A 24,412-nucleotide genomic window follows, 5' to 3' on the forward strand; every position below is an offset into this window, starting at 1 on the left:
AGTGTTTGGGACCCCCTCCAGGTTGGATTAAAGGAAGACACTGAAGAAATTCAATGATATACTGATAGATTTGTCACCATTAGGTTCTGTCAACATGAGTGTTACGGGGATTCGTCATGAAGACAAATGGGAAACCTTGTGGAGGGAGACAACATTATTTTCACAAAAAACTATTGAGAAAATTTAGAGAACCGGCATATGAAGTTGACTGCAAAATGGCTCTACTGCCACCAATATACATTTCGTATAAGGACCATGAAGATAAGAATTAGGACATGTAAAGAGGCATATAAACAATCATTTTTCCCTCATTCTATTTTGAGTGGAATAGGAAAGGAAATGAAATGGCAAAAGGGGTACAGGGTACCCTCTGCCATGCACAATGCATTGGCTTGCAGAGTTTGTATGTAGATATAGAAGTTGAGGGTAGGGTGGATAGTGGAACGCTACTTTGGTGATGTGGGTACGACAAGAGGTAATTGATGCCCTGGTGAAGGACGTGGTTGAGCTTTGCAATGCCAGGGTAATACTGAGTAATCAGAGAAGTGGTGGTTGGTTAACAGGTTTACTGGCATCAGAAGAGTAGATAGCCCAGAAGATCTGTTTATGAATGAGCTGGATGAGATATTTTCTGTTAATTAAAGCTCCGGCAAGGTTATCAGCATATTTCAACAGTTCCTGCTTTCCACTGCAGATGTGGCAAGGCTGTAAGAAAGAGATTTTTGGATGTGGAACAGGTGACAGATGTCCAAGTGGAAGTACTGTTGATGGTTGGTGCACTTGATATAAGCAGGTGTATTTATGTAGCCATCTGAAAGGTGGAGGCAACGTGTAGGACAGTGGTGCATTGAGTTGAGAAGGAACAGGTGAACAAGATTTGGGAGTAGTTGTTGATGTTACAGGGGAAAGAAATAAGGATGTCACTGTCAAGAGTCCAGATCATGAAAATATTGTCAATGGATTTGAACACTACAAGAAATTTTAGGTGTTGACTGGATAGGAAGGATTGCTCCAGGTGGCCAATAAATAAGTTGGCATTGGATGGTGCCATGCGGGTACCCATGGCAGTATCGTGCATTTTTTTTATAGATTTGTCCTGTAAAAGTGAAGTAATTGTGAGTCAGGAGGTGCTTGGTTAGGAGGATTAGGAAAGAAGTGGTAGGTTTGATATCAGGAGCATATTGGGAAAGATAGTGTTACGTCGCCACAAGACCGTGCGCATGGGGGAGGAAGGCGAAGTGAACAGTATCTTGAATGTAGAATGGGAAGTTACGGACAGTAGTTAGGAGGTATTGGTCAGCAAAGGCAGAGGTTTGTTCTGTGGCATTCTTGTACCCAGCCGCAATGGGACTATTGGGGAGATGCATTCAGGTGTCAGGTTTTGAGGTGGACCTAAGGCATTTGGAGCTGCTGGGAGGTCTTGCATCTTCCCAGAATGTATCTGGCAAAAATGTCTTCCATTCGCCTTCTTGAATACTAATTTTCTGTGATCATCCCATTTCACATTGCTTGTTAGTGTTACAATAAATACTTATATGATGTGACGTGCTCAGGACGTTCACCATCAGTCTTGTAATAAGATACTGTCAGTTTCTTTAACTTTGTTATAGACATTATCATGTATGGATTGGTCAAAAATGTGAAAACACCACGTGAAATGCATAATTGGCGCAAACCTGTGGGTTGCACTTTTGTATTTGACCATGAATTATGTCAGAGCTAAGTGACTTTGTACCTGGGCAAATTGTTATTACTCGTACAGTGGATGCTTCCATAACCAAGGGAGCTGAAGTGTTTTGTGTTTCATGAGGCACCATGCTGAAGATTTATATTACAGATAGGAAAAGAAGGAAAATATCATCTGCTAAATCACAATGCCGATGAAAGTGTGTTTTGAGTGATAATGACAGATGGTCATTAAAGAGGATTGTGGCAAAAAATAAGAGGATAACAGCTGAAAAAGTCACTGCATAATTGAATATCGCACATATGAACCCCGTCAGCATAAAAACATGAAGGGAGCTCCATAAGCTGGGAATTGCAGGGAAAACGGGGATTCGAAAACCACACATCAGTGATGTTAATGCCCGTTACAGGAACACTTGTGGCGAAGCTATGAAACCTGGGCTGTGGAGCAATGGAAGAGAGTCATTTGATTGGATGACTCTTGCTTCACACCATTTCCAACTACTGGCAGGGCTTAAGGCACAAGAGTGAAACAAGGCTGTGGTTTGGTGACAATTTGGGCAGGCATATCATGGTATTCCATTGACCCTGTGGGTACTCTGCAAGGTTGCATTACCACCAAGGATTATGTGACCATTTTGGCTGATCAGGTCCCATGGTAACATGTTTGCTCCCCAATGCTGTATTCCAAGATGACAGGATCCCTGTTTGCACAGCTTGCATCGGCCAAGACGGATTTTATGAGCACGGGGATGAATTGTCACATCTCCCCTAGCAATCTCTGTCACCAGATCTCAATATTTTTGTGCCTTTGGTGTCTACTTTGGAGAGAAGTGTGCATGAACACTATACACCTCAATCATCATTACCTGAACATGCCACTATTTTTCAGAAAGAAGGGTAAGATGCCCACCATACAGGATCTGTATTTATCTGTTCCAAAACTGGAAGGTGTTTTGAATGCCTTTGGTTTTCCAGCACCATATTAGACATGTTAATGAGTTGTCGTTTTGGTGTTTCCATATTTTTGTTCACTTCCTGTACATTTATTTACATTTAAAGAGAGCTGCAGATACATTACACAAAGTAGGAATTTTGTCCCAGACTTTATACAATTTCTTACGTCCATCTATTGATAATACTTCCTAATATGCAGCAACATAATCAGCAATCAATCTTATAACACTACTGATCATATATAATAGATCATGTGTGTCTTGAGAACATTAGAGATTTTATTATGCTAGCTTGTGGCACACCTATTATTCCTTTTGTTTCTGTGGAACATTTGCCATCCAGTGTAACACACGGTGCTCTCTTAGTGAAATATTCTGTGGGTGAATCACATATTTCTGAAGAGACTTTCTGTGATATTATCTTGGTTAGTAGCCAGTCTTGTGGTACTATGTTGAACGCCTTTCAGGACTCTAGGAAGCTGGAATCTACCTATGACCTGCATATGTTGTTCGCAAGATGCTGGGTATGGAGGTGTGTTTCACCTAAATAGTTTTTCCACAATCAATGCTGTTTCTCCGAGGAAAGCTAGCATGTGTTTACTGTTCAGGAAAATGTCTAGTTTGTAACAGAACATACTCAGTCTGTATTGAATAAAAGCTGCTAAGCTTACAATACACATGTAATTGTATACCTTATACAATGCCATGCAGCCTCAGTCATTTGTAATGATCTGTCACAGTTGCAGAAGAAACCAGTTTTTGTATCAGTGAAGATACAAGAATAAAATACTTTTAGCATGCTCTTCTGTTGTAAGTGACAAGTTTCATCATCATGCTGCATGTTCTCCATTGTACTGTAGAGTGAAAGTAAAATGAAAAGCCTCAGTGATAGAAAAAAATTGTACTACAGTAAGGCAGTGAAATTTGAATGACTTTCAAGTTTGTGTGGACAAATCAAAGCTACAAGCAGCAGTGATACATGTTCGTGTAGAACTCAAAAAGACATTTAATTCTTGAAGTGTGACTGCCAATGATGTTTAATCATTCCAGTGATTTTGTTCTATGAAACTTATCACGTCCACAAGAAAAAAGGAGTGAGAGGTGGCTGTGTTTATCAGTGGTGCGCATCATTCCTCATTGAACATTGTACCTACCATATTACAAGCAGTTGTTACTGCAGTACTTGTACTATTCCAGGTAGGTGTGCACCATTTGTTTCTCTCAACTATGTTTCTCCCTGTGGGAGGTTTTAGAGTATGTGAGGAAGTGTCCATGACAAAGAGAGTAAACATGATAATACTGGATTACAAGATTAATGGTGAAGGTCTAGATTCTCCCAAATCTTCTATATAATTGTAGGTAATGATGCAAAATGCTATGAAGTTCTACAAAGAGCTGAAATCCGTTATAGGGAAGATCTAAAGGAAGCTATATGAAGGATTCAAGTGCATTCTATTCTAGGTACTGCTCCAGTGTTTGTAGTCTGTATCAAGTAATGAGAAATTCAGAAAGCCACTCAAAAGATTTTAACAGTATGGTATAGACCATAAGAAAATAGAATGGAGGACCAGGAAACTTAAATGGGGATCTTTATAAGAAAGCTGAGATTGGTCTCCTGAAACACTTCTGGATACATTTAAAGTACTGGTACCCAAAGTAGATTCTTTAACATTTCTATTACATCCTTCATATATTTTTCATAGGGATTAAAAGTTAAGGTGCACATGAAGGCTATATAGTCATATTACTATCTCACAATATTCTGATGGAATATTGGTACCAAGAACCCTTTGCCACCCACTGTGTGGCAGAGAAAATACACTACCTGGCAAAAAAAGAGTGAAGTCCCCAGATCATTGTTGGACGTTGATGTAACTTCATACACATCAGCTGGTTTGTAAATCATTAAGAGTTTTTCTTTTTGACAGGTAAAAGAGCTACCAGAGTGCATTAGCACTGCTCATATCATATAAGACTCCCTACAGCATTTTGTGTCATCCTGCACCCTTGGTGGGAAACCAGCAGCAGTTGGGCTAGGAAATTGTGACACAAACAGCTGATGATAAATGGCATCTCGGCGTGTTCAGCAATGAATTGAAATTCTGCACTACCCCAGATGACCATTGCCTGTGATTATGGTGGTGATCTAGGGAGAGGCCCAATTCTTTAGTGTTTTGCAGAGGCACAGCTGTGTTATTATGTCATTATAGCGTGGGGAACCATCAGGTATGATTTCAGGTCATGGCTGATAGTGATTGAGGGTACTCTGGCAGCACAATGGTACATTGTGGACATGTTGCATCCTCGTGTGTTACCTCTCGTGTGACAGTATTGTGGTGCCTTTTTTCATCAGACATTGCTCATCCCCACATGGTTTGTATGACTATGAACTTTCTGTGTGATATTGAGGTACTTCTGTGACCAATAATATTCCCAGATCTGTCTTCTATAGAACGTGTTGGACCAGGTTGGATGTCAACTTTGTCCCAGTGCCAGTATGTACGATATCAAGGATTAGTGTGCCCCAGGAGAGGATACATCAGCCTGATAATACCCTTCCTAACTGAATTAGTGCATGCACCCAAGCCAAAAGGAGTGTAATCTCGCACTGCCAAGTGCGTTCATACTGCCAAGTTTGTAGTAAATTTGACTTGATTTTGTAGTCGCTGAAATAACTTCTGAACTCGTGAAGTTTCATTTTGTTTCACTTTTTTTGTCAAGCAGTGTGTGTAGAAGTGGATAATGTGCTATGAGCCTCACTTGCCCACACTAGAGTGAGTGACGATCTTACATTTGGAGAATACATGCCACTTTAATGCGGGAAAAGTGACACATTGTAGTACAGTGGCAGAGTGACAGTGGCAGAGTGATTCTCTGCCAATGATTTAGCAATTTGCTCTCTTTCCTCTCACAGATTTACTTAGTGAGAGGTGGTGGTCAATCCCCACTCCAGTGACCACTTTCTAATTATCTCTACCTTATAGAAAGAGGTGTGTCAGAAAGAAAACTGCCAGAATGGATGCTGAGCAAAATAAAAAGTACACTGGGACATGGATCACTTTAGTATCACTATTCCAATGATGCTTGCATGCTGAAGCAATCATATCACCATTCAAGATTTCCTGTCATTTGCTAGACCAATACTGAATAGATTATGGTGCTTCAAAGCTTCAAGGACAGTTTTTCTGCACAGTACTGTGGTAACCTTCCAAATACCAAAGGTGTGTGTGTGTGTGTGTGTGTGTGTGTGTGTGTGTGCGCGCGCGGCCCTGGAGTTGATACTGCTGGCTGTAGGTGTGGTGCTGGGAGGTAGTGCATGGGGACAAAGGCATGTTGATGCTTGCAGGCTCCCTGTTGGTTGTCTAGGGTGATATAAGTGGTAGGATTGGTGTATGTGGTACAGATGTTGAGGCTATATGGGCAGGGTGTTGCTTGGGCTAAAGTTAATCTAGTAACACTGCCTCTTGTAGGCATCTGCTCCCATTTGGTACAGGTTTCACCCCTGAGTTTCAGTGACCATTTCAGGCACCCATCCTTGTTGCCATTCGGATGTCTGTGCCTGACAGTAGTGTCAATTTGGAACTGGCAGTGTGTTGGTGTCTGCTTAAGTTGTTGAGGTCTGAAGGAATTGAGGAGGATCTTTAGTGGAGGACTGAAGAAATGGAGGAGGATCTCTATTACTATGCCCTGCAGTTGCTCCACTATACTCTTCTCTGTGATCAGTATGGCTCGAAAGTACTAAAAATAAATAAATAAATAAATGTGAAAACACTCTCTGTGCATGCTGACTGAATTGCCAACTTCATATTCTCTTTCAGCGTGTGTACTATCTGTTCTAACACATTATTGAAATGTTGGTGGAGTGGATCAGTAAGGAGTTATTGATTCCCTTGTTGGCCTAAAACTTACTGAACACTAGATAAATTGGGGTACATTTTTGGTGACAGTCTCTTGATAGAGAAGACGTGTGAAAGCACCTTTCCGTAGTCTTAGCTGATGAAGACTGTGTACAATATAACTGTGGAAATTTTGAATACGCGTCCAAAAGTATGAACAACATCAAAAATTAGTCTCAAGTAATGTCATTGCTGCAACTTTAGAAATGCTTAGTAAATGACTTCAGGAAAGAATTCTAATCATTTTCTTTCCTGTTCCACTGACAAATAGAGTGAGGGAAAAATGACTGTCTGCCTTCACATGAGCTGTAATTTCTCGTATCTTATCTTCGTGGCCCTTACACATAATGTATGTTGGTGGCAGTAGAATCGTTTGCCCATCAGCTTCAAATGCCGATGCTCTAAATTTTCTCAATAGTGTTTCTTGAAAAGAATGTCGCCTTCCCTCCTGGGATTCCCATTTGATTTTCCGAAGCATCTTCGTAATACTTACGTGTTGTTTGAACCTGCCGGTAACAAATCTAGCAGCCCGCCTCTGAATTGCTGTGATGTCTTCCTTCAATCCGATCTGGTACAGATACCAAACACTCGAACAGTACTTGAGAACAGCTCGCACTAGCGTTCTATATGCAACCTCCTTTACATGTGAACCACTCTTCCTTAAATTCTTGCAGTAAACCAAAAATCGACCATTTGCCTTTCCTACCACAGTTCTCACATGCTTGTTCCATCTCTTATTGCTTTGCAACATTACATCCAGATGTTTAAACAACATTTTCCTGAACAGTAAACACATGCTAGCTTTCCTCGGAGAAACAGCATTGATTGTGGAAAAACTATTTAGGTGAAACACACTTGTAATACTGTATCCGAACATTACTGGTTTGATCTTCCTATTCATGCGCAGCAACTTATATTTTTCCACATTTAGGACTAGCTGCCATGCATCACACCAACTGGAAATTTTGTCTAAGTCATCTTCTATCTTACTGCAGTCACTCAACTTTGACAACTTGCTGTATACCATGGCATCATCACCAAACAACTGCAGATTGCTGCCCATCCTGCCCGCCAAATTGTTTATGTATATAGAGAACAGCAGCGGTCCTATCACATTTCCCTGGGGCACTCCTGACGATACCCTTGTCTCCGATGAACACTCATCATCGAGCCAACATACTGTGGGTTCTATTATTTAAGAAGTCTGCAAGTCACTCACATATCTGTAAACTTATTCCATATGCTCGTACCTTCATTAACAGACCGCAATGGAGCACCATGTCAAACGCTTTACCTTTTACACACTTCTAGCATTTATTAGCATAGACTGTCAGGTATAATGGCCATCCTTCGTAATACAAATCAGCAGCGTTAAATAATACCAACTATTTTCTAACTGGCAACAAACTATGCAGTTTGTATATTGGCAGCATTGTACAGCATTTAGTGGCACAATCCTTTGATATTAACACAGGTTATTATTACATGACTTAAACTGTGTAAACAGTGCAAATACATTTCTTAGATTTGCTGCTGGATAACATTGTGCAAATCCCACACTATTTTATTGAAGCAACTGTTCACTATCATCAGGTAGTAGTAGTTGCTGTCATCACGGCTGCAAAATGTGACTGGTAATACGTGCATGGTGGTACTGAAATTTATCGGCATTACAGGCAGGAATTATGCATCTGCAGAGAAGCACTCACAGTTGGACAAAAGAAGTGTTCGTAGTGCCCCCTGCTGGAAGTTGAAGAGAGGCCTTCCATGCTTGCATGTACAGCAGTCATGTGGTGTTGAGATATGCATGTCATAGTTTTAAGATTAATGTGCTGTGTATCAGTTCAGAATGAGAAGCAGTGAGACATGTTTGGATATTAGTTTCTTTGTCCACAATATATACTGATTTAAAAATGTGTATCAACATGATACAAGTTGTCAAACATTGGCCAAGGACATAGCACTTCTGTTCACATAGGCCGGACAATCACCTTCTGTTCTCTCTCTCCACTCTCTACCGAGCGAGGTGGTGCAGTGGTTAGCACACTGGACTTGCATTCCAGAGGATGATGGTTCAATCCCGCGTCTGGCCATCCTGATTTGGGTTTTCCATGATTTCCCTAGATCGCTTCAGGCAAATGACGGGATGGTTCCCTTGAAAGGGCACGGCTGACTTCCTTCCCAAACCCGATGAGACCGATGACCTCGCAGTTTGGTCTCCTCTTCCAAATCAACCCCCAACTCTCCACTCTCTTTGTTTTTCTTTATCGACATATTGATATGTTTCTACAGCTCAATGCATCTCACTTATAATTACACCCAGTAGAACAATTCACAATCGTATATGAAAGTAGAACTTCACCTTTTGCTGACAATGGAAAATAATTTTGAATAACATGTTAATAAATGTTTGAACATGCAGTACCAAAAAAATGAAAATAGCAATTCCATCCATATCAACTCTGTGGTGCAAACAAAAACAAAGCTGCACAAGGAAACGAAGTTAAAATATATTCTATAATAAATTAAAGGAAAGAAAGCACAGGAGAAAAGCTATATTGTACTGTAGTGGTATCTTCACATGTGCCGCCCCAGTTTATCATGTGATATTCTCTCGAATCTCTCATGATATAATGTCTCAGACACAAATGAAGTATGTTGTTTGTGTACCACATGTAATCATGCATACGCATTGAGCATATACAAAATTAAAGACAGATTGTCATTACCATAATCAAACAGAAGAATAACATTTCATTTCTCCTAAATTCCAAAATTATTCCACCAATAATACAAATAACATGACACAGTCTGTGAAAGAACAAACTTCACCTATCTTACATTGACTAAAACAAAACATAATAATTTAAGATAGCATTGCTTTTTGGCTCTTATTGTTTTCAGTCCTTGCATGTTAGTTTCTGTTCTCTCAACTCCTCCCACACAAAGTTCCTGCTTCTACACATTCATATCTCTACCTAGCGGTGCTGTGGGCTTTATGCTTGCTGCTTCACCTTATGATGCAAGTAATTGCTCAGTCTATCTCTTATTATTAACCTATGCAGTCAATTGAAGATTGGCAGACACTTACAAATTCTATTTACAACATAATTTAACTCCCTCTCTACTGCTATCTTTTCCAGTGTTATTCCCTCATTTGCATCTAATAGATTAAAAAAAAATTCACATGTATGATTCAAGAATAAAATTGCACACTATCTACACTTCAGTTCGTCTTTTCTGGATACAGTGAGGAATTGTATTTATTTATGAGCAAATTTACAAAACTCTGTCTTATTTAGATTCTCCAGTTCTTATCCTGCTGAAATTTGTTATTGCTGTGCATCTTTTTTCATTTTAACTGAAGCTCCTACGATAATGATGGACAGTTGCTGGTCCCTCGTAACATGTTCTCACATTATTTACACCCTCCCCCCCCCCTTTTTTACTGAATTCCATTAACACATTCTGATTACATTATGACAGGTCTTTAACACTTTCCTTTTATAATATTTTCTACCCTTCCTCTTTTCTTGTTTTTCTATTCTCTGTTTCTCTTTATCTCATGTTCCTACCATCATCATTTCTAATATTACTGTATCCATTTCATCACTAACAATTACTGATTGCTTAAAATCTTTGCTAAATGTTGCCCATCAGAATTCCTGACTTCATCCAGCTATTACTTCATTTTCTCTCATTCATTTATATCAGCAAAGTAATCACACTTCTCAGTTACTGTACTACAAATACATGTTATGCATTACTAATTCTTTCCCGTCTTCAATCATTATTACACAACAACAAAATACTCTAGGTTATTTGTTATTACTGTTCAAACTACACAACCCAGACCAGTTTTTTCCTTGCCAAGCCACTATACCAGCATTGCCTTTTATCAATACTCTCAAATTTCCTGCATAAAGCTGTTCACAAACATTTACTTTGTTCTTGCTGTTTGTCAAACCATTCACCTATCATTATCTGTTATCTGAAATTATGTCATGTTCGGGAATATAGTCAAATCAAGTTATAACTACCTGATACTTAATCTGGGTAGTTCAATAGTTGAAGCGTTGTTGTGACAGATTTATAAGATAGTTGAAGAGTGGGAAGCAGTGCAGAAAACTAAAGAAAGAAACAGCACTGCAAAAGCTAGGGGCCCTATGCATGCTACTGCACATATTCACTAAAGACACCCTGAGGTCTGCTTTGTCACAGCTGATCAAGAAATTCTGTGATCTATAGTTCTTACCTACCAACCCACATCTGATCTGATAAGGCATTTTCCCTACCAACACTTCAGAAAAGTCACTTCCATTCCGTGCATTGTCTGAATGTTTCAGTGTGTGCTAATTACTTTCTCACTGTGTTCTTTCACACTTTCCTCAGATCTCCCACAATTTCCTGGCTACATCTGACAGACTTTCATTACTTCACTCTTTCTATCCTCAAATAAGTACACATCTAAAATTGTGTGGTAAGTTCCATCAAATATTTGTATCTCTCTGAAACATAGGCCCCCTCATTTCAGTCTTTTTCTTTTTATGCTAGCACTACTCTTTCTCAACTTTCTCTTTTCTGACCATTTGTCATAATTTGGCTCCTAACCTCATTTACAACAGAAATCGAATTTACATCTCCATTGAGATCACAAACTATGTTGTCAAAGTTACTCTTACTCTGTACTTGCATTACTGAAAATGTCCCAAAGAAATCTTTGTCTGCCCCTCCCCAATATTACCTATCTTACCTTATCCTCGGTTCCAGAAGTGATCCTTTTAATTTCCCCCATTTCTGTCTCATCCTCCCTACTACATTCCTGGAAAATCAAATTATCATCATTCTTTACTTCAGCTTTCCTTTGTTTATCCCCAACAGCTCGGGCTTCAGTGTTTTTATCCAATCATTCTACCTCTTCATTTGTTAATATTGTAATTTTGGCATCTTCAAATGAGCCACTTTGGGCTAGACAACAAAATATCTCTGCTGAAGATGGTTAATGGGTAGTATGTAAAACCTACAGGAAGATGTGTCATTTGTGTGGGTATAAGTGACCACACACAGTCCTTAGAATTCATCGTCTTACAAGAGTGTAGTCATGACATCATTCTCGGATGGGACTTTTTGCAAGCTTTTCAGGCAATTACAGATTGTGGTCGCTCTGAGATTATGCTAGATGAGGGGAGATACTGTGGACAGGAAGATGCGCATCTGAATATGTAGACTGTGTGTGCTGGATGAAGTGATCATTCCTGCAGTCAGCACTAGAAAGGTAACTGTCATGTGTCATGCCATGCATCAACCCATGGATCTTGTAGTGGAATGTAAGAGAAGCACACCACTGAAGAATAACTTGGTCATCCCAGCCTCTGTCGTCCCGTTTAAGAACGGATTCAGTGAATTGTGGATAGTTAACTGTTTCCAAGAACCGCAGATTCTTCCAAGTTGCATGTGCATAGCAAACACTGATCTGTTAATTGCAGAACAGCCGAGCATCATAGAAACCTCTGATGCCGAGTCTGTGGGCGAAATTGACGCCACCACTACGAGACAAGATCTTCTAGCTCAAATATCACCAGATCTCACTAAGGAATAACAGAAGAAGCAACATGCCATTCTTCAAGAGTTCTGTGAATGCTTCAATCCACAGGTGAAGAGCAACTTGGACAAATCGATAGTGAAGCACTGAAGACCATCAACCAATAAGCTAGAGAGCATACCGTGTGTCAGCAACGGAACGTCAAATAATTCACGACGAGGTAGAGAAAATGATGAAGAATGACATCATTCAGCCTTCACAGAGCCCATGGTCGTCACCAGTGGTTCTCGTCAAAAGAAGGATGGCAGTTGGCACTTTCGTGTTGATTACAGGAAACTTAATAAAATAACTAAAAAGGACGTTTACCCTCTTCCATGAATTGACGATACACTAGATTGTCTGAAGGGGGCTAAGTTGTTCTCAACCATGGACATGTACTCGGGATACTGGCAAATCGAAATAGATGAGGCTGATCGTGAGAAAACTGCATTCATCACCCCTCTGGGCCTGTAGGAGTTTAAGGTAATGCCGTTTGGTTTGTGTAATGCACCAGGAACTTTTGAATGGATTGTGGATAATCTTCTTCGTCATCTGAAGTGGAGGATGTGTCCTTGTTATTTAGATGACATTACAGTGTTCTCAGAGACATTTGATGAACACATAAACGGACTGAGGGCCATTCTTAAGTGTCTCCAACAATGCGGACTGAAACTTAATCCAAGAAAGTGTCTCTTTGGAGCAAAAGAAATCAAAATACTTGGACACATTGTGTGAAATGAAGGTGTGCAGCTAGACCCAGAAATGGTGAGATCTATAACGGAATTTACTGTTCCTAAAAGTATTAGAGATGTGAGAAGCTTCCTTGGATTATGTTCTTATTACCATCGTTTTATCAAAGACTTTTGTATCGAAGCCAGGCCACTCCGAGGGTTGTTAAAAGCAAATGCTAGCTTTATCTGGGGTGGTGCATTCTTTCAATGTGCTGCAGAAAGCTCTAACGACAGACCCTGTACTTGGTCTTCATGATGAGAGAGCACTTACAGAACTACACACAGATGCCAGTGGGTATGGGATCGGTGCTGTTCTGGTGCATATTTCGGGTGAAAAAGAGAAGGTTATAGCCTATGCTACTCGGACACTTACAAAAGCCGAGAGAAACTACTCAACTACAGGAAGAGAATGTCTTGCTGTGATCTGGGCCATATGCAAATTACAACAGTATCTCTGTGGAAGGCCATTCACAGTTGTTACATACCATCATTCACTTTGTTGGTTGACAAGTCTTAAGGATCCAACAGGACGACTCGCCAGGTGGGCACGACGTCTTCAAGAGTATGACATTACAATAGTGTACAAAAGTGGGAGAAAACAACAAGATGCCGACTGTCTCTCAAGAAACCCTGTGCAGGACCATCAGGACTTTGCTGAAGATAGTGACTGCCTCGCTGCACTCCAGGATCTCTTTGGTGAGCAGAAGGACGACACCAAGATATCTCCAATTATGCTTGCCATAAATCGGTCAGAGGATGTGAAAGAACAATTTAAGGTAGTTAATGGATTACTTTGCAAGAAAAACTTTGATCCATTTGGAAAGAGGTGGCTACCAGTGATTCCTAAACACATGCACTTAGATGTTCTACAGAAATTTCATGACACACGTGAAGGCCGGACATTCAGGATTTATTAAGACATTTGATAGGATCCGTAAGAGATTTTTCTGGCCAGGTTTATTTAGGAGTGTTCGTTATTACGTGTCACACTGCCAAGGGTGTCAGAGGAGAAAGGCAGTTCCTCAGAAACCACTTGGCCGACTCATACCAATTCCACCAGCTAAAATGCCTTTCCAGCGTGTTAGGATTGACCTCCTCGGATGATTTCCAATGTCTGTTAGGGGCAATAAATGGATTATTGTTTGCACTGATTATCTGACATGCTATGCCATTACAAAAGCCGTGAAAACAGCCGAAGTGTTCAAGGTAGCCAAATTCTTCGTGGAAGACATTGTAATAAAACACGGTGCCGCAAGGTCGTTAATTACGGACCGAGGGAAAGTTTTTCAATCAAATCTTGTGACAGAGATAAACAGTTGGTGCAACATTATTCATCACATGACAACTGCCTACCATCCGCAAACTAACAGGCTTACTGAATGTCTTAATAAGACCTTGGCCGACATGCTACCTTTCATGACGTTTTCCTACAACACTGCCAAACAAGACACCCCAGGATTTACGCCATTTGTCCTGGTGCATGGGCGTGAGGCGACGACGACGATGGACACTGTGTTTCCATTACATCCTGATAATGTGGACGATGAATACATCGGCCAGGTGTTAACCAGAGCTGAGGAAGTTCGGCAGTTAGCTTGACTCCGCACGCTGCAGGGTCAAGAAAACTATCACCGAAGGTATGACGCGAGCCACTGCCACCCTGATGACCTCGTGTGGATCTTCACTCCTGTTCGGAAGGTTGGTCTCTCTGAGAAGCTCCTCAGGCGCTACTTTGGACTTTATAAGGTTGTAAGACAGTTGTCTGGTGTTACTTACGAAGTTGAAGTTTTTGATCCCAACACAAGATGACGAAAGATCAGAGATACAGTCCAAGTCCTTTGAATGAAGCGCTTTAAGGATCCTGCAACCCAGGGTAAATTCGAAGCTCCAGCAACAGGCAACAAGTGGAAAACTGATGAAGAGCGTAGCGGCAAAGGAAGTTCTAAGAAGATCACTGCCAGGACGAACATCAGTCATCGGGAGTCGCAGTATGCAGGACTGATGACTCGTTCCTGGACTAGGAGGATGTAACACTGGGATGTTGTTCTCTTAAGGAGGGAGCATTGTCACAGAAGAAACTGAGCACTACAGTCACTGTAGTGTCGCGGTTATGATAATAGACTGTTGTATGGAGTGCCGTGAGTTCAAAACTCACCTGAACTGAATAACTTTAATTTCTAAATTCGGTTCGAGTACATTCAAGAAGTATCCACAGAAGTCAAGAATCACTGTACTGGAATGTTCTGTAACTGTGTATATACCATTTGTGTTCTGGCTGGAGGCAGTTCACTCCACGCTCTTGTATGTGCAAGTGCTGAATAAACCTTCTTCTAAGTGACAATATTATGCTCCTTGGCTTTTAACAATAGTTAAATATATTGCGTTCTGTTAGCAACTGTTGTCTCTTGGTGGTCATGACGTAATCACTACGATTTCAACATTATACGTTTTTCTTTTATTCTAGTTCTTAATCCCCACCTTTATCCCTCATTACTGTAATTATATGTCTTCTATTTTATAAGTTTTGTAACTACATGATTGTGTGCAACCTGCTGGCTTCTCTGGCAATTCTTGGTTGACCTTTACAGCTGTCAGTCTGTTTATGGATTTGAATTGGTCTCAAAAAAGTTTGTTCTACTTTGCATGCGTATGTATTTCATCATCTTGGTTTTTACAAGTTACGTTTCATAACGAAGAAGTGTAAAAATTTTATATTGAAGTGGGGTTTTAATAAGCATGGTATGTTTCTTTCTTTCTTATTATTAATGTACTCTGTTTATCTCAATTTGTACCTCCTATACTGATTTATTTCATTAATGATAATGAAATTATTTGTTTCTTGGAGACCTATAGTTTTAGGCACACACTCTTTTTTTATCTCGTTGGTGTTCACAGCACTTTATTGAAGTTGTCTGTTATATGAGAATGGTACGTCTTTCATGTTCATTACTTCCCTATTTTTGTAAAGCCGTAAAATTGATTATGGTTCATGTTCATCTGATAGTTGTTTTTCCTTTGTTATGGTAGTATCAAGATATGCAGACAGTGCGTTCTAACCTTACTGTATTCGTTGACACAGTGTGTTTACCATGATAGATGTGTTGTTACTTTTTGTATGTTGCTTTACATTGAAGTATATATATTTCTGAAGACTGTTTAAGTCAGTTTTACCTGAAGCAGTTTTCTGTTTCTGCTTGTTCTTTCTGATGTGAGGTTGGTTGTGTGAACAATCGAAACCGGTAATCGAATTTAATGGTGTGTATTGTCGACCAAAATAATTGACTACAAATTTCTGCAATTTATTTAAGTTATTTAGGTTCACCTGATTGAAAATAAAAGCAACAATTTAATCTAATATGGGTTTTAATTTGTAAATTGTTTCTTATTTATTCCTCAAAAGTGAACTTTCCCTTGAATGTGGGTTCATTTAAAAAGTCTTTCAGTAGTTTTCTCCCTGTTGTGATTGTTTCACCAGAATCAGTAGCAATATTTGTCCAAGTGGGAATTTCTGAAAAACAGGTTTGTTAATGTGATTTTGTTCAAAAATATTGTTAAACAGAGTAAACTCATAATTAAATAAGGCGGTGTTTGACTTGACCTACTAGAAATCAAAACGGAATGTCACTAGCATAATTAGAATTCATCAGTATTGCGTACTATCTTTAAATGCACAACTTCCAATCTACCTAGTGTCTAAGGACTTGAAGTGAAGACACAGTCTCCTGTGACAATAATAAGAGTATATCATGAGAATACCATTTTTTGCCATTTTGTTCCTCCTATCCCTCCTCGTCGTTCGGATTTTCACATACAAATACTTACTTTTTTAGGATGTTGGTTCGGTCTTATCACTTTCTTAAATTTAATGTATCTAATCTCTTTTTTTAAGTTATTACCATTCTTGGCTCTGAGCAGTTAGCTATGCAGGCAGGGCAGTGCATAAAATCATCACTTTGGTCAATGCATTAATGTAATTTCTGTTGAATTTTCTTGCAGGTGGTTCAGTGTGATCAAAACTGCTTACAGTCCAAAAGTGATTTATCAGTTCCTGGATGTCCTTTGTGGGAACAAGAAGCAGCACAGTCATGTGCTCCAAAGAAGACAGATAATTGTAACAGAAAATTGATAGGTGGGTGTAAGGCAAAAGGAAAATGTGTGAAGAAAACTATTTCTTCTGACAGCCAGAGCGGCTCAGCCACTGGAACTATCTGTTTAAAAAAGGAAAGTGATGTCAGGGGTTTGAAACGTACACAAGGTGCTAAAAACCAGACAAGTCTGTCAACATATACAGAAACATCAATGATGACTTGTCACTATACACGAGGTGCTAAAAACCGGAGAAGTCTGTCAAAATATTCAGAAACATCAACGATGATTTCTCACAATAATGTTAATGATTTGCCATTCTCTGTTCAGATAGATAACATGCGTCAGTCACCATTCCGTATAGACAGGCCAATGTCTTTTTCTCCAGGTTCTGCAAACTTCTTTTCTCCAGGTTCTGCAAACTTCTTTTCTCCAGGTTCTGCAAACTTCTTTTCTCCAGGTTCTGCAAACTTCTTTCCTCCAGGTGCTGCAGACTTCTTTCGTTCAGGTTCTGCAGACTTCTTTCCTCCAGGTTGTGCAGACTTCTTTCGTTCAGGTTCTGCAAACTTACAGAATTTTGGAACACATGCTGTTGTACCTACAGATGTGGCTTCGCCTGAAAGTAAAAAAGTTAAGAAAGTCAAAATGTGTGGCCCAAACACATTTACACGAGAGTTAAAGGACCTGGGTGTTAGAAGAAATTATTTGACTAGAAATTATTTGACTAGAGGAACGAGTTTCACTAGGTCAGGCAGTTTCATACCTACCTTAATGCTGAAGAACAGAATTTGAAGGGCACAATTGTATGATGGTTACAATATTGAAAAATGTGTCATCTTGGTTTGGTGAAGAAATCTGTAGGTGATAGTTTTATGTGAAGTTTATTTAATTGATAATATAATTTTATTTAATTGACTATATCTGTATAATTTCATGACATTACTGATTTCTACTTGTTATCATCCATCTTGAGATGATAATAAATGAAGCAGTATACTTAAAAACTTAGAATTGTCAATTCCATGGAATTTAAAACTAAAATGACAAATACTGAAACTGTTAGTTGATGTAAGAAAAGGACACTTGATCATGGCATGCATGATAAAAGATGTAACCAGTCCCCAGATTATGGCCAGTCGAAATGTTACTGTGCCAGTAGGAAAGAGGGGTATCAAACATCTAATGACAGATGTAAATTTGATTTTAAAGTCTGCAAAAATTACAATAACTAAGAGGACACTGTGTTCGCTAACTTTCCATACAAGAAGGAAAAAATCTGCAAGCAGTGGAAAAGGACCATGTTGCCATACCATGATATGTACCTGCAGGATAAAGTCGAAGATAATGCTGCTTAATTTATTAAAGTAAGATGATGCCCAATGACTGGTAGAAACTTGTAATGTTATGAAACTGTAATGGCTGTGGCAGTGAAATAGACTTTGTATACATTTTTGTTAAGTCATGAATGTTTCTACAGTGACAACAAATCAGTTTATATTGTAGAAACATTTTATGGTTTGGCAAATATATATGTATCCACTGCTTACAGAAATTTTCTTCTTGTCTGGATAGTTGACAAAATCAGTCCCCTCTTTGCCTTCTCACAATTTATGCATGTTGTTGCTTTGTCCTTTTAAAGTCGAGTTACGAGTGTCCATAGTCTTGAAATTCTCTCCCTCTCTCATGTTGTTGGTTATTAATCCTATGTAGGTGACCATGCATGATTAGCATGATGTTAGTTTTAAACCCCATGTAACTGTACATGATTACCATGTAGTTAGTTATAAATCCCATGTAGTTGACCACACATAACTTTCACACATACAGGGTGTTTAAGCAGGCTGCTTCATTTTTGTACTCTAAGATATGAGATGATTGGTTGAAACTAATAATGTTGTGTGTGTGTGTGTGTGTGTGTGTGTGTGTGTGTGTGTGTGTGTGTGTGTGTGTGTGTGTAAAGTTCCAATATTGCTCATATGATACCAATGACACGGGCTACATCAGTATCTCAGTATGTGAACTGTAAAGTGTGTTAAAGTATTCATAATTTTACAGGTTTATTGTTTAATTGACTTTACAGATTGATTGTTTAATTGACTTTACAGATTGATTGTTAGATGATTTCCATTTCTTTTGAATACTGTTTTAGTTTTCAGACCCATACTACATTTTTGTTTTAAATGCACTTTACCGTTTTTATTGTAAATGTGATTTACCCCCTTGTTTGAAATGTGTTTCATTGTTTTGTTTGAAGCATTTTTTTAAAGTCAGGGAATATTTATATGTTGACAATAAATATGACGGCACAAGCCTTGGTAATTTGTTACTCTTCCAAATGTGTTCATAATTTATTTCTTAGCTTTAATGTTAACATTTTGTGTTTTCATATCTTATTGGTAATTCAAAAACAAAATTACCCACAATTGTTCAATATTTTTATTTTCATAAAATCATAATTGTCAAACAGTTGGTTGCACTTCACTTGATGGCACGTCCTGTCAAAACAGTTGTAATGTATTTTTAATAATTATACCTTTCATGAATGAGATATGTCTGTGTACAAGAAACACAAAATAAAATAATTTAAAAATTAATGTTTTGTTTGTTAAGTAGTGTGTACTTGTGTACCTCCTTTTGGAAAATTATTGTTAATTGTAATTTAACAGTTGAATTGAGCATTTGGTCAAAATTTCCTAAAGCAGTGACCCAGAGAGCATGTTTCCGTGAGAGCATGCCATCTTTCTTATTTGTGCAGAGTAGGCAGTGTTCAGTAATCTCATGTGGCCAGAATGAAAGTAACTCTTGTTTCTTAGCAATTGATTTACTCAGTTTTCCCAAAAAACCTGGAACTACATTGAAAAGTAAAACTCATGTATGCTGTTAGAGTGTGAATTCTTTTGGCTATTAAAGTTTGGAGTATTAATAAAGGTGGGTCAAGGTCAGATGCACCGTAGTGAGCCAAAGTAACCCGTGTAACACACAACCAGTTGTGAGTCATTGACTTTTTTGTCTTCGTTCTCTGCAGATCGTGTTGTGTCCTTAACAATTACACTTCATTTCAGTCATAATGTTGAGTGCAGAGTGATTATTTTACTCTCTTATTGTTCATCATGAGTGATTATGAAGAAGCAGTGATTCCAACTGCTGCACAACAAATACAGTTGTGTATGCCCTGGGACAAACCAGCAATATGGGAAAAATGCGGGAATCTTTTCATCTGGGAAAAATCAAGAAAAACATGGGAATTTTTCATTGTTTTGGTTTTCAGTTAAAGTTTTGTGATGTTTAACTGGTGATAACTGATACTCTAACAAAGAATTGTACGTTAGCCTGTTACTGCGCAATAATACTGATGCAGTGAAACAAACAAACAAACAAACACACACACACACACACACACACACACACACACACACACACACACACTCTCTTTAGTTGCAAAGGAAATGCACAGTGTACAACAACAAAGCGCAGTGCACACGCAAATATCTGCTGATGCCAAAATGTGTCAAAGGCTGTAGAATGAAGATTATGCAGTACTTTGTAACAAAAAATGGCTTTCAATCAACGTAACATCAGAACTGTTTAAATTTCTAACAGATAGTGAGAAAATATTGCGAATGGTGGTTTGATTTTTTGTTTGGCCCTGTTGATCACATGTTGTATGTAGGGTGTACTAGTAATATAGGACAAGTCAAGTGAAATAATACAAAATTATGTGAGCACTTGATATATCATACAAATAAGTATTTTCTATGAACTATTGATTGCAGACAATATTAAAACCTGCATGTGAATGCTTAAAATAGCAGAATGAGTGGAAGTACACATTTTTATCCCAGTGCCACAATGACGTAATGAAATTTAGATTTTGTCATTATGATTTAAATTAAAATACAAACTTTTTATCTTCATCACACGAGTAATTTAACGTGAATGCTTAATAGTGGAGAATAAATTGTGGTATACATTTTAACCTATGACATAAATAAATTTACGTTTTATCAGTAATTTATGTTAGAAGTACACAATTTTGTATTCATAACATTACAATTTTCTTTCCTCTATTTTTACTCAAAAGGATGCCTTATTACTCTAGGAATTCATTCATTTTATAATAAGTTTGTTTTCTGAGGAATGTTTTTAGTTCCTTTTGTATACCTGTATATTATTAATTTCCTTTGTTGTACTGATGTGAAGCTTGTTATATACAGGGTGTACATAGAGTCTGGGAACACTTTCAATTATTTATTGCACAAGAACCAAACATTGTACAGATATCATACATATGTCATTTTGAAGAGAAACCCTGAAAGTTTTTTTCATGTATACTACCACAGCGTAGTTTGGTATTTTGCCGATAGTCAGCGCTAGTCACAAACATGGTGAGTTCAGGTGCGGAGGAAGCTTTCTGTGTGTTGGAGTTCAACAAAAAAAAAAAAAGTGTGCTACAGCTGTTCAGCAGATATTTAGAACGAAGTACGGTAAGAAGCCATCAACAAGGAAGACCATTTACCACTGGCACAACAAATTCGTTACGATGGGTTGCTTGTGCCCAGCAAAGAGAAGCGGACGTCCCAGTGTGAGTGAAGTGAATGTGGAGCGCATATGAGAGACATTCATAAAGGAGTCCAAAGAAATCGTTGTGTTGTTCATCCCGTGAACTCGAAATGGCTCCAATGACAGTGTGGAAAGTCTTGCGACGGAAGCTGTCTATGAAACCATTGAAATTGGAGCTAGTGCAGAAGCTCAATGACAACGACAAAGACAAGCGTTTTGAGTTTTGCTCGCAGTTGCACCAATTGGATGAGGATGGGATGGCATTGTTGATCACTTCATTTTTAGCGACGAAGCCATTTTTCACCTAATGGTAAAGTGAACAATCATAATTGTCAAATGTGGGATACAAAACATCCACATGAATGCATTGAATTTGAGTGTGATTCCCCAAAGGTAAATGTTTTTTGTGCCTTGTCACATTGAAAACTGTACGGGCCATTCTTCTCTGCCGAGAGCACTGTCAGTGGATATTCCTACTTGGACATGTTGCAGTAATGGCCGATGCCTCAAATGCAATCGGTCTCTCCATTCATCTTTCAGCAGGATGGGGCTCTACCCCAGTTACATCTTGAAGTTTGTGGGTACCTGAACCTGGAGCTGCCACATCGATGGATCGGCTGTGCTACAGAAGGGGATAGCTGTTTCATGAAATGGCCTTCCCAATCACCAGATCTCACTCCGTGTGACTTTTTTCTGTGGGGACACATTAAAGATCTGGTGTATGTACCGCCTCTACTACGTGATGTAGCAGGAGTCCATGAGAGAATACGGGAAGCAACTGCCACAGTTGATGATGCCATGCTGGGATGGGTATGGCAAGAATTTGATTACCATATTGACATCTGCCGGGTCACTCATGGCTCTCAAATCAAATGTTTGTAACAAAACACACACACACACACACACACACACACACACACACACACACACACACACACACACTCTTTCATAGTTTCTCTTCAAAATGCAATATACGAGGGGGTACCCAAAAGTAACTGGATTCGTAATGCTGCACATCGTGTACTTGTAGTAGCAGGTTGGGCTGCCAGAGAGTTGTAGTAGGAGCTCTGCTGAGTCATTCTTCCACACGGCGTCACCCAACAGTGAGGAGTGTGGTTTCTTTGGCAGTTCTTTGAGTGTGCGTACAGTTCATACGTGACACGAGGAAATGGCTAGTTCTTACGAACAACGTGCGGCAGTGAAGTTTTGTTTTGTGCTCGGTAAGAATGCAGCCGAAATTGTTGCAGTGATTCAGACAGCCTACAAAGACCATGCTCTTAGTAAAACACAAGTGTACGAATGCTTTTCTTGGTTTAAAAAGGTAGAAATGGTGGTTGAAGATCAGCCCCGATCCAGTCGACCTTCAACTGCTCGAAGCGAAGACAACATCGACAAAATCCGTGATCTCATCAGTGAAGATCGACACAGGACAATTGACCAACTCGAGAACTTGTCCAGGCTGTCCTGGAGCTCAATTCAGCGCATCTTGACCATCGATGTGGGGATGTGAAGAGTGGCAGCAAAATTCGTACCGAAGCTTCTTACCAGAGATCAAAGGGATCATCGCATTAAAGCCTGTCTCGAAATGAAGGACGCGTTCAAAGTTGATCCACATTTTTTTCAACAAAATCGTTCCAGGTGATGAGTCATGGTGCTATGGGTACGATCCAGAAAGTAAACAACAGTCATCACAATTGAAGTCACCTGGCTCACCTCGACCAAAAACAGCTTGACAAGTGAAATTGAATGTGAAAACGATGTTGATCTGTTTTTTTTTTTTTTTTTTTTCTTCCCTGCATCAGAGGGATCGTACACTCTGAGTTTGTCCCTGAAAACCAGACAGTAAACCAACAATTCTATTTGGAAGTTATGAAACGGCTTCGCAGAAGTTTGTTGTGAAAACGTCCGGCTTTGTGGGATTCTAGCGTGTGGTTCCCACATCACGACAATGCTCCCGCGCACATGGCTCTCAGAATTCGCCAGTTTTTGGCCTCAACGAAGATTACTACCTTGACCCACGCGCACTATTCGTCGGATTTTGCACCCTCAGACTTCTTCCTATTCCCGAGGATGAAAAGATACTTGAGAGGGATACATTTTGCGGATGTGGAAGACGTAAAACACAATGTCATGAAAGTGCTAGCAGGTATCAAAGAGGATGAATTTAAAAGGTGCTTCGAACACTGGAATGAATGTTTGGACAGGTGTATTAACGCTAATGGAGAGTACTTCGAAGGAGATTAAGGTTGTATTTGAAAACAATAAAGTATATGCTTTCTAGAAAGAAATTCCGGTAATTTTCGGGTCCCCCCTCGTATATGACGTGCACAATGTTTAGTTCTTGTGCAATAAATAATTGAAAGTGTTACTGGACTTTATGTACACTCTGTACTTTTATTCCTCACTCAGTCACTCCCCTGTGGACTTTTCTCAAAGTTGCAAAGCTTTGGTGGAAAATTCCGCCCCCCCCCCCCCCCACTCACCCTCCCACCTCGTCTTGAGTTATGCTTGTTAATGTCACCGTTTTCCTGGAATAATTCCTTCTTGCTGTCTACAATCATCATCAGTGAGTATATGTATTGATTTGTAACAGTAAATATCCTTTAGCGTCCTAAAGAGGTCTCTGCAGGATGTTCTGTTAAAGACTCCACATATCAACCTCACTGCTCGTTTTTGTAGTTTGAATACTCTTTCATCACCTGTAGCAATTCCACAGAAGATAATCCATAGGAGAGTACAGAATGGAAACATGCAAAATATGACAAAAGTAATATTAGTGTGTTAACGAGGTGTGAGAAATAGCTCTCAGGGCAAAATACGCTGAGCTAAATTTTTTGACCAGCTGATCAATTTGCTCCTATGAGTTTTATATGTGTGGTTTCATAAATTTTTTGATTGTTGCTCTCCATTTATGGA

The 24,412-nt window shown here is 39.2% G+C and overlaps 1 protein-coding gene across 1 annotated transcript in view; it reads left to right on the top strand.

The window, feature by feature from the left end:
- LOC124723033 overlaps nt 1–19,530 on the top strand; it is a 247,975-nt gene extending 228,445 nt beyond the window's left edge. The window contains exon 11 of the mRNA XM_047248209.1: nt 16,847–19,530. Within this exon, the coding sequence (XP_047104165.1) occupies nt 16,847–17,728 (882 nt within the window). The 3' untranslated portion in view covers nt 17,729–19,530. The remainder of the gene's footprint in view (nt 1–16,846) is intronic.
- Nucleotides 19,531–24,412: the final 4,882 nt, after the last annotated feature.

This window comes from Schistocerca piceifrons, chromosome X (assembly GCF_021461385.2).
Source record: "Schistocerca piceifrons isolate TAMUIC-IGC-003096 chromosome X, iqSchPice1.1, whole genome shotgun sequence".
In the NCBI taxonomy this organism is placed as follows: Eukaryota; Metazoa; Arthropoda; class Insecta; order Orthoptera; family Acrididae; genus Schistocerca; species Schistocerca piceifrons.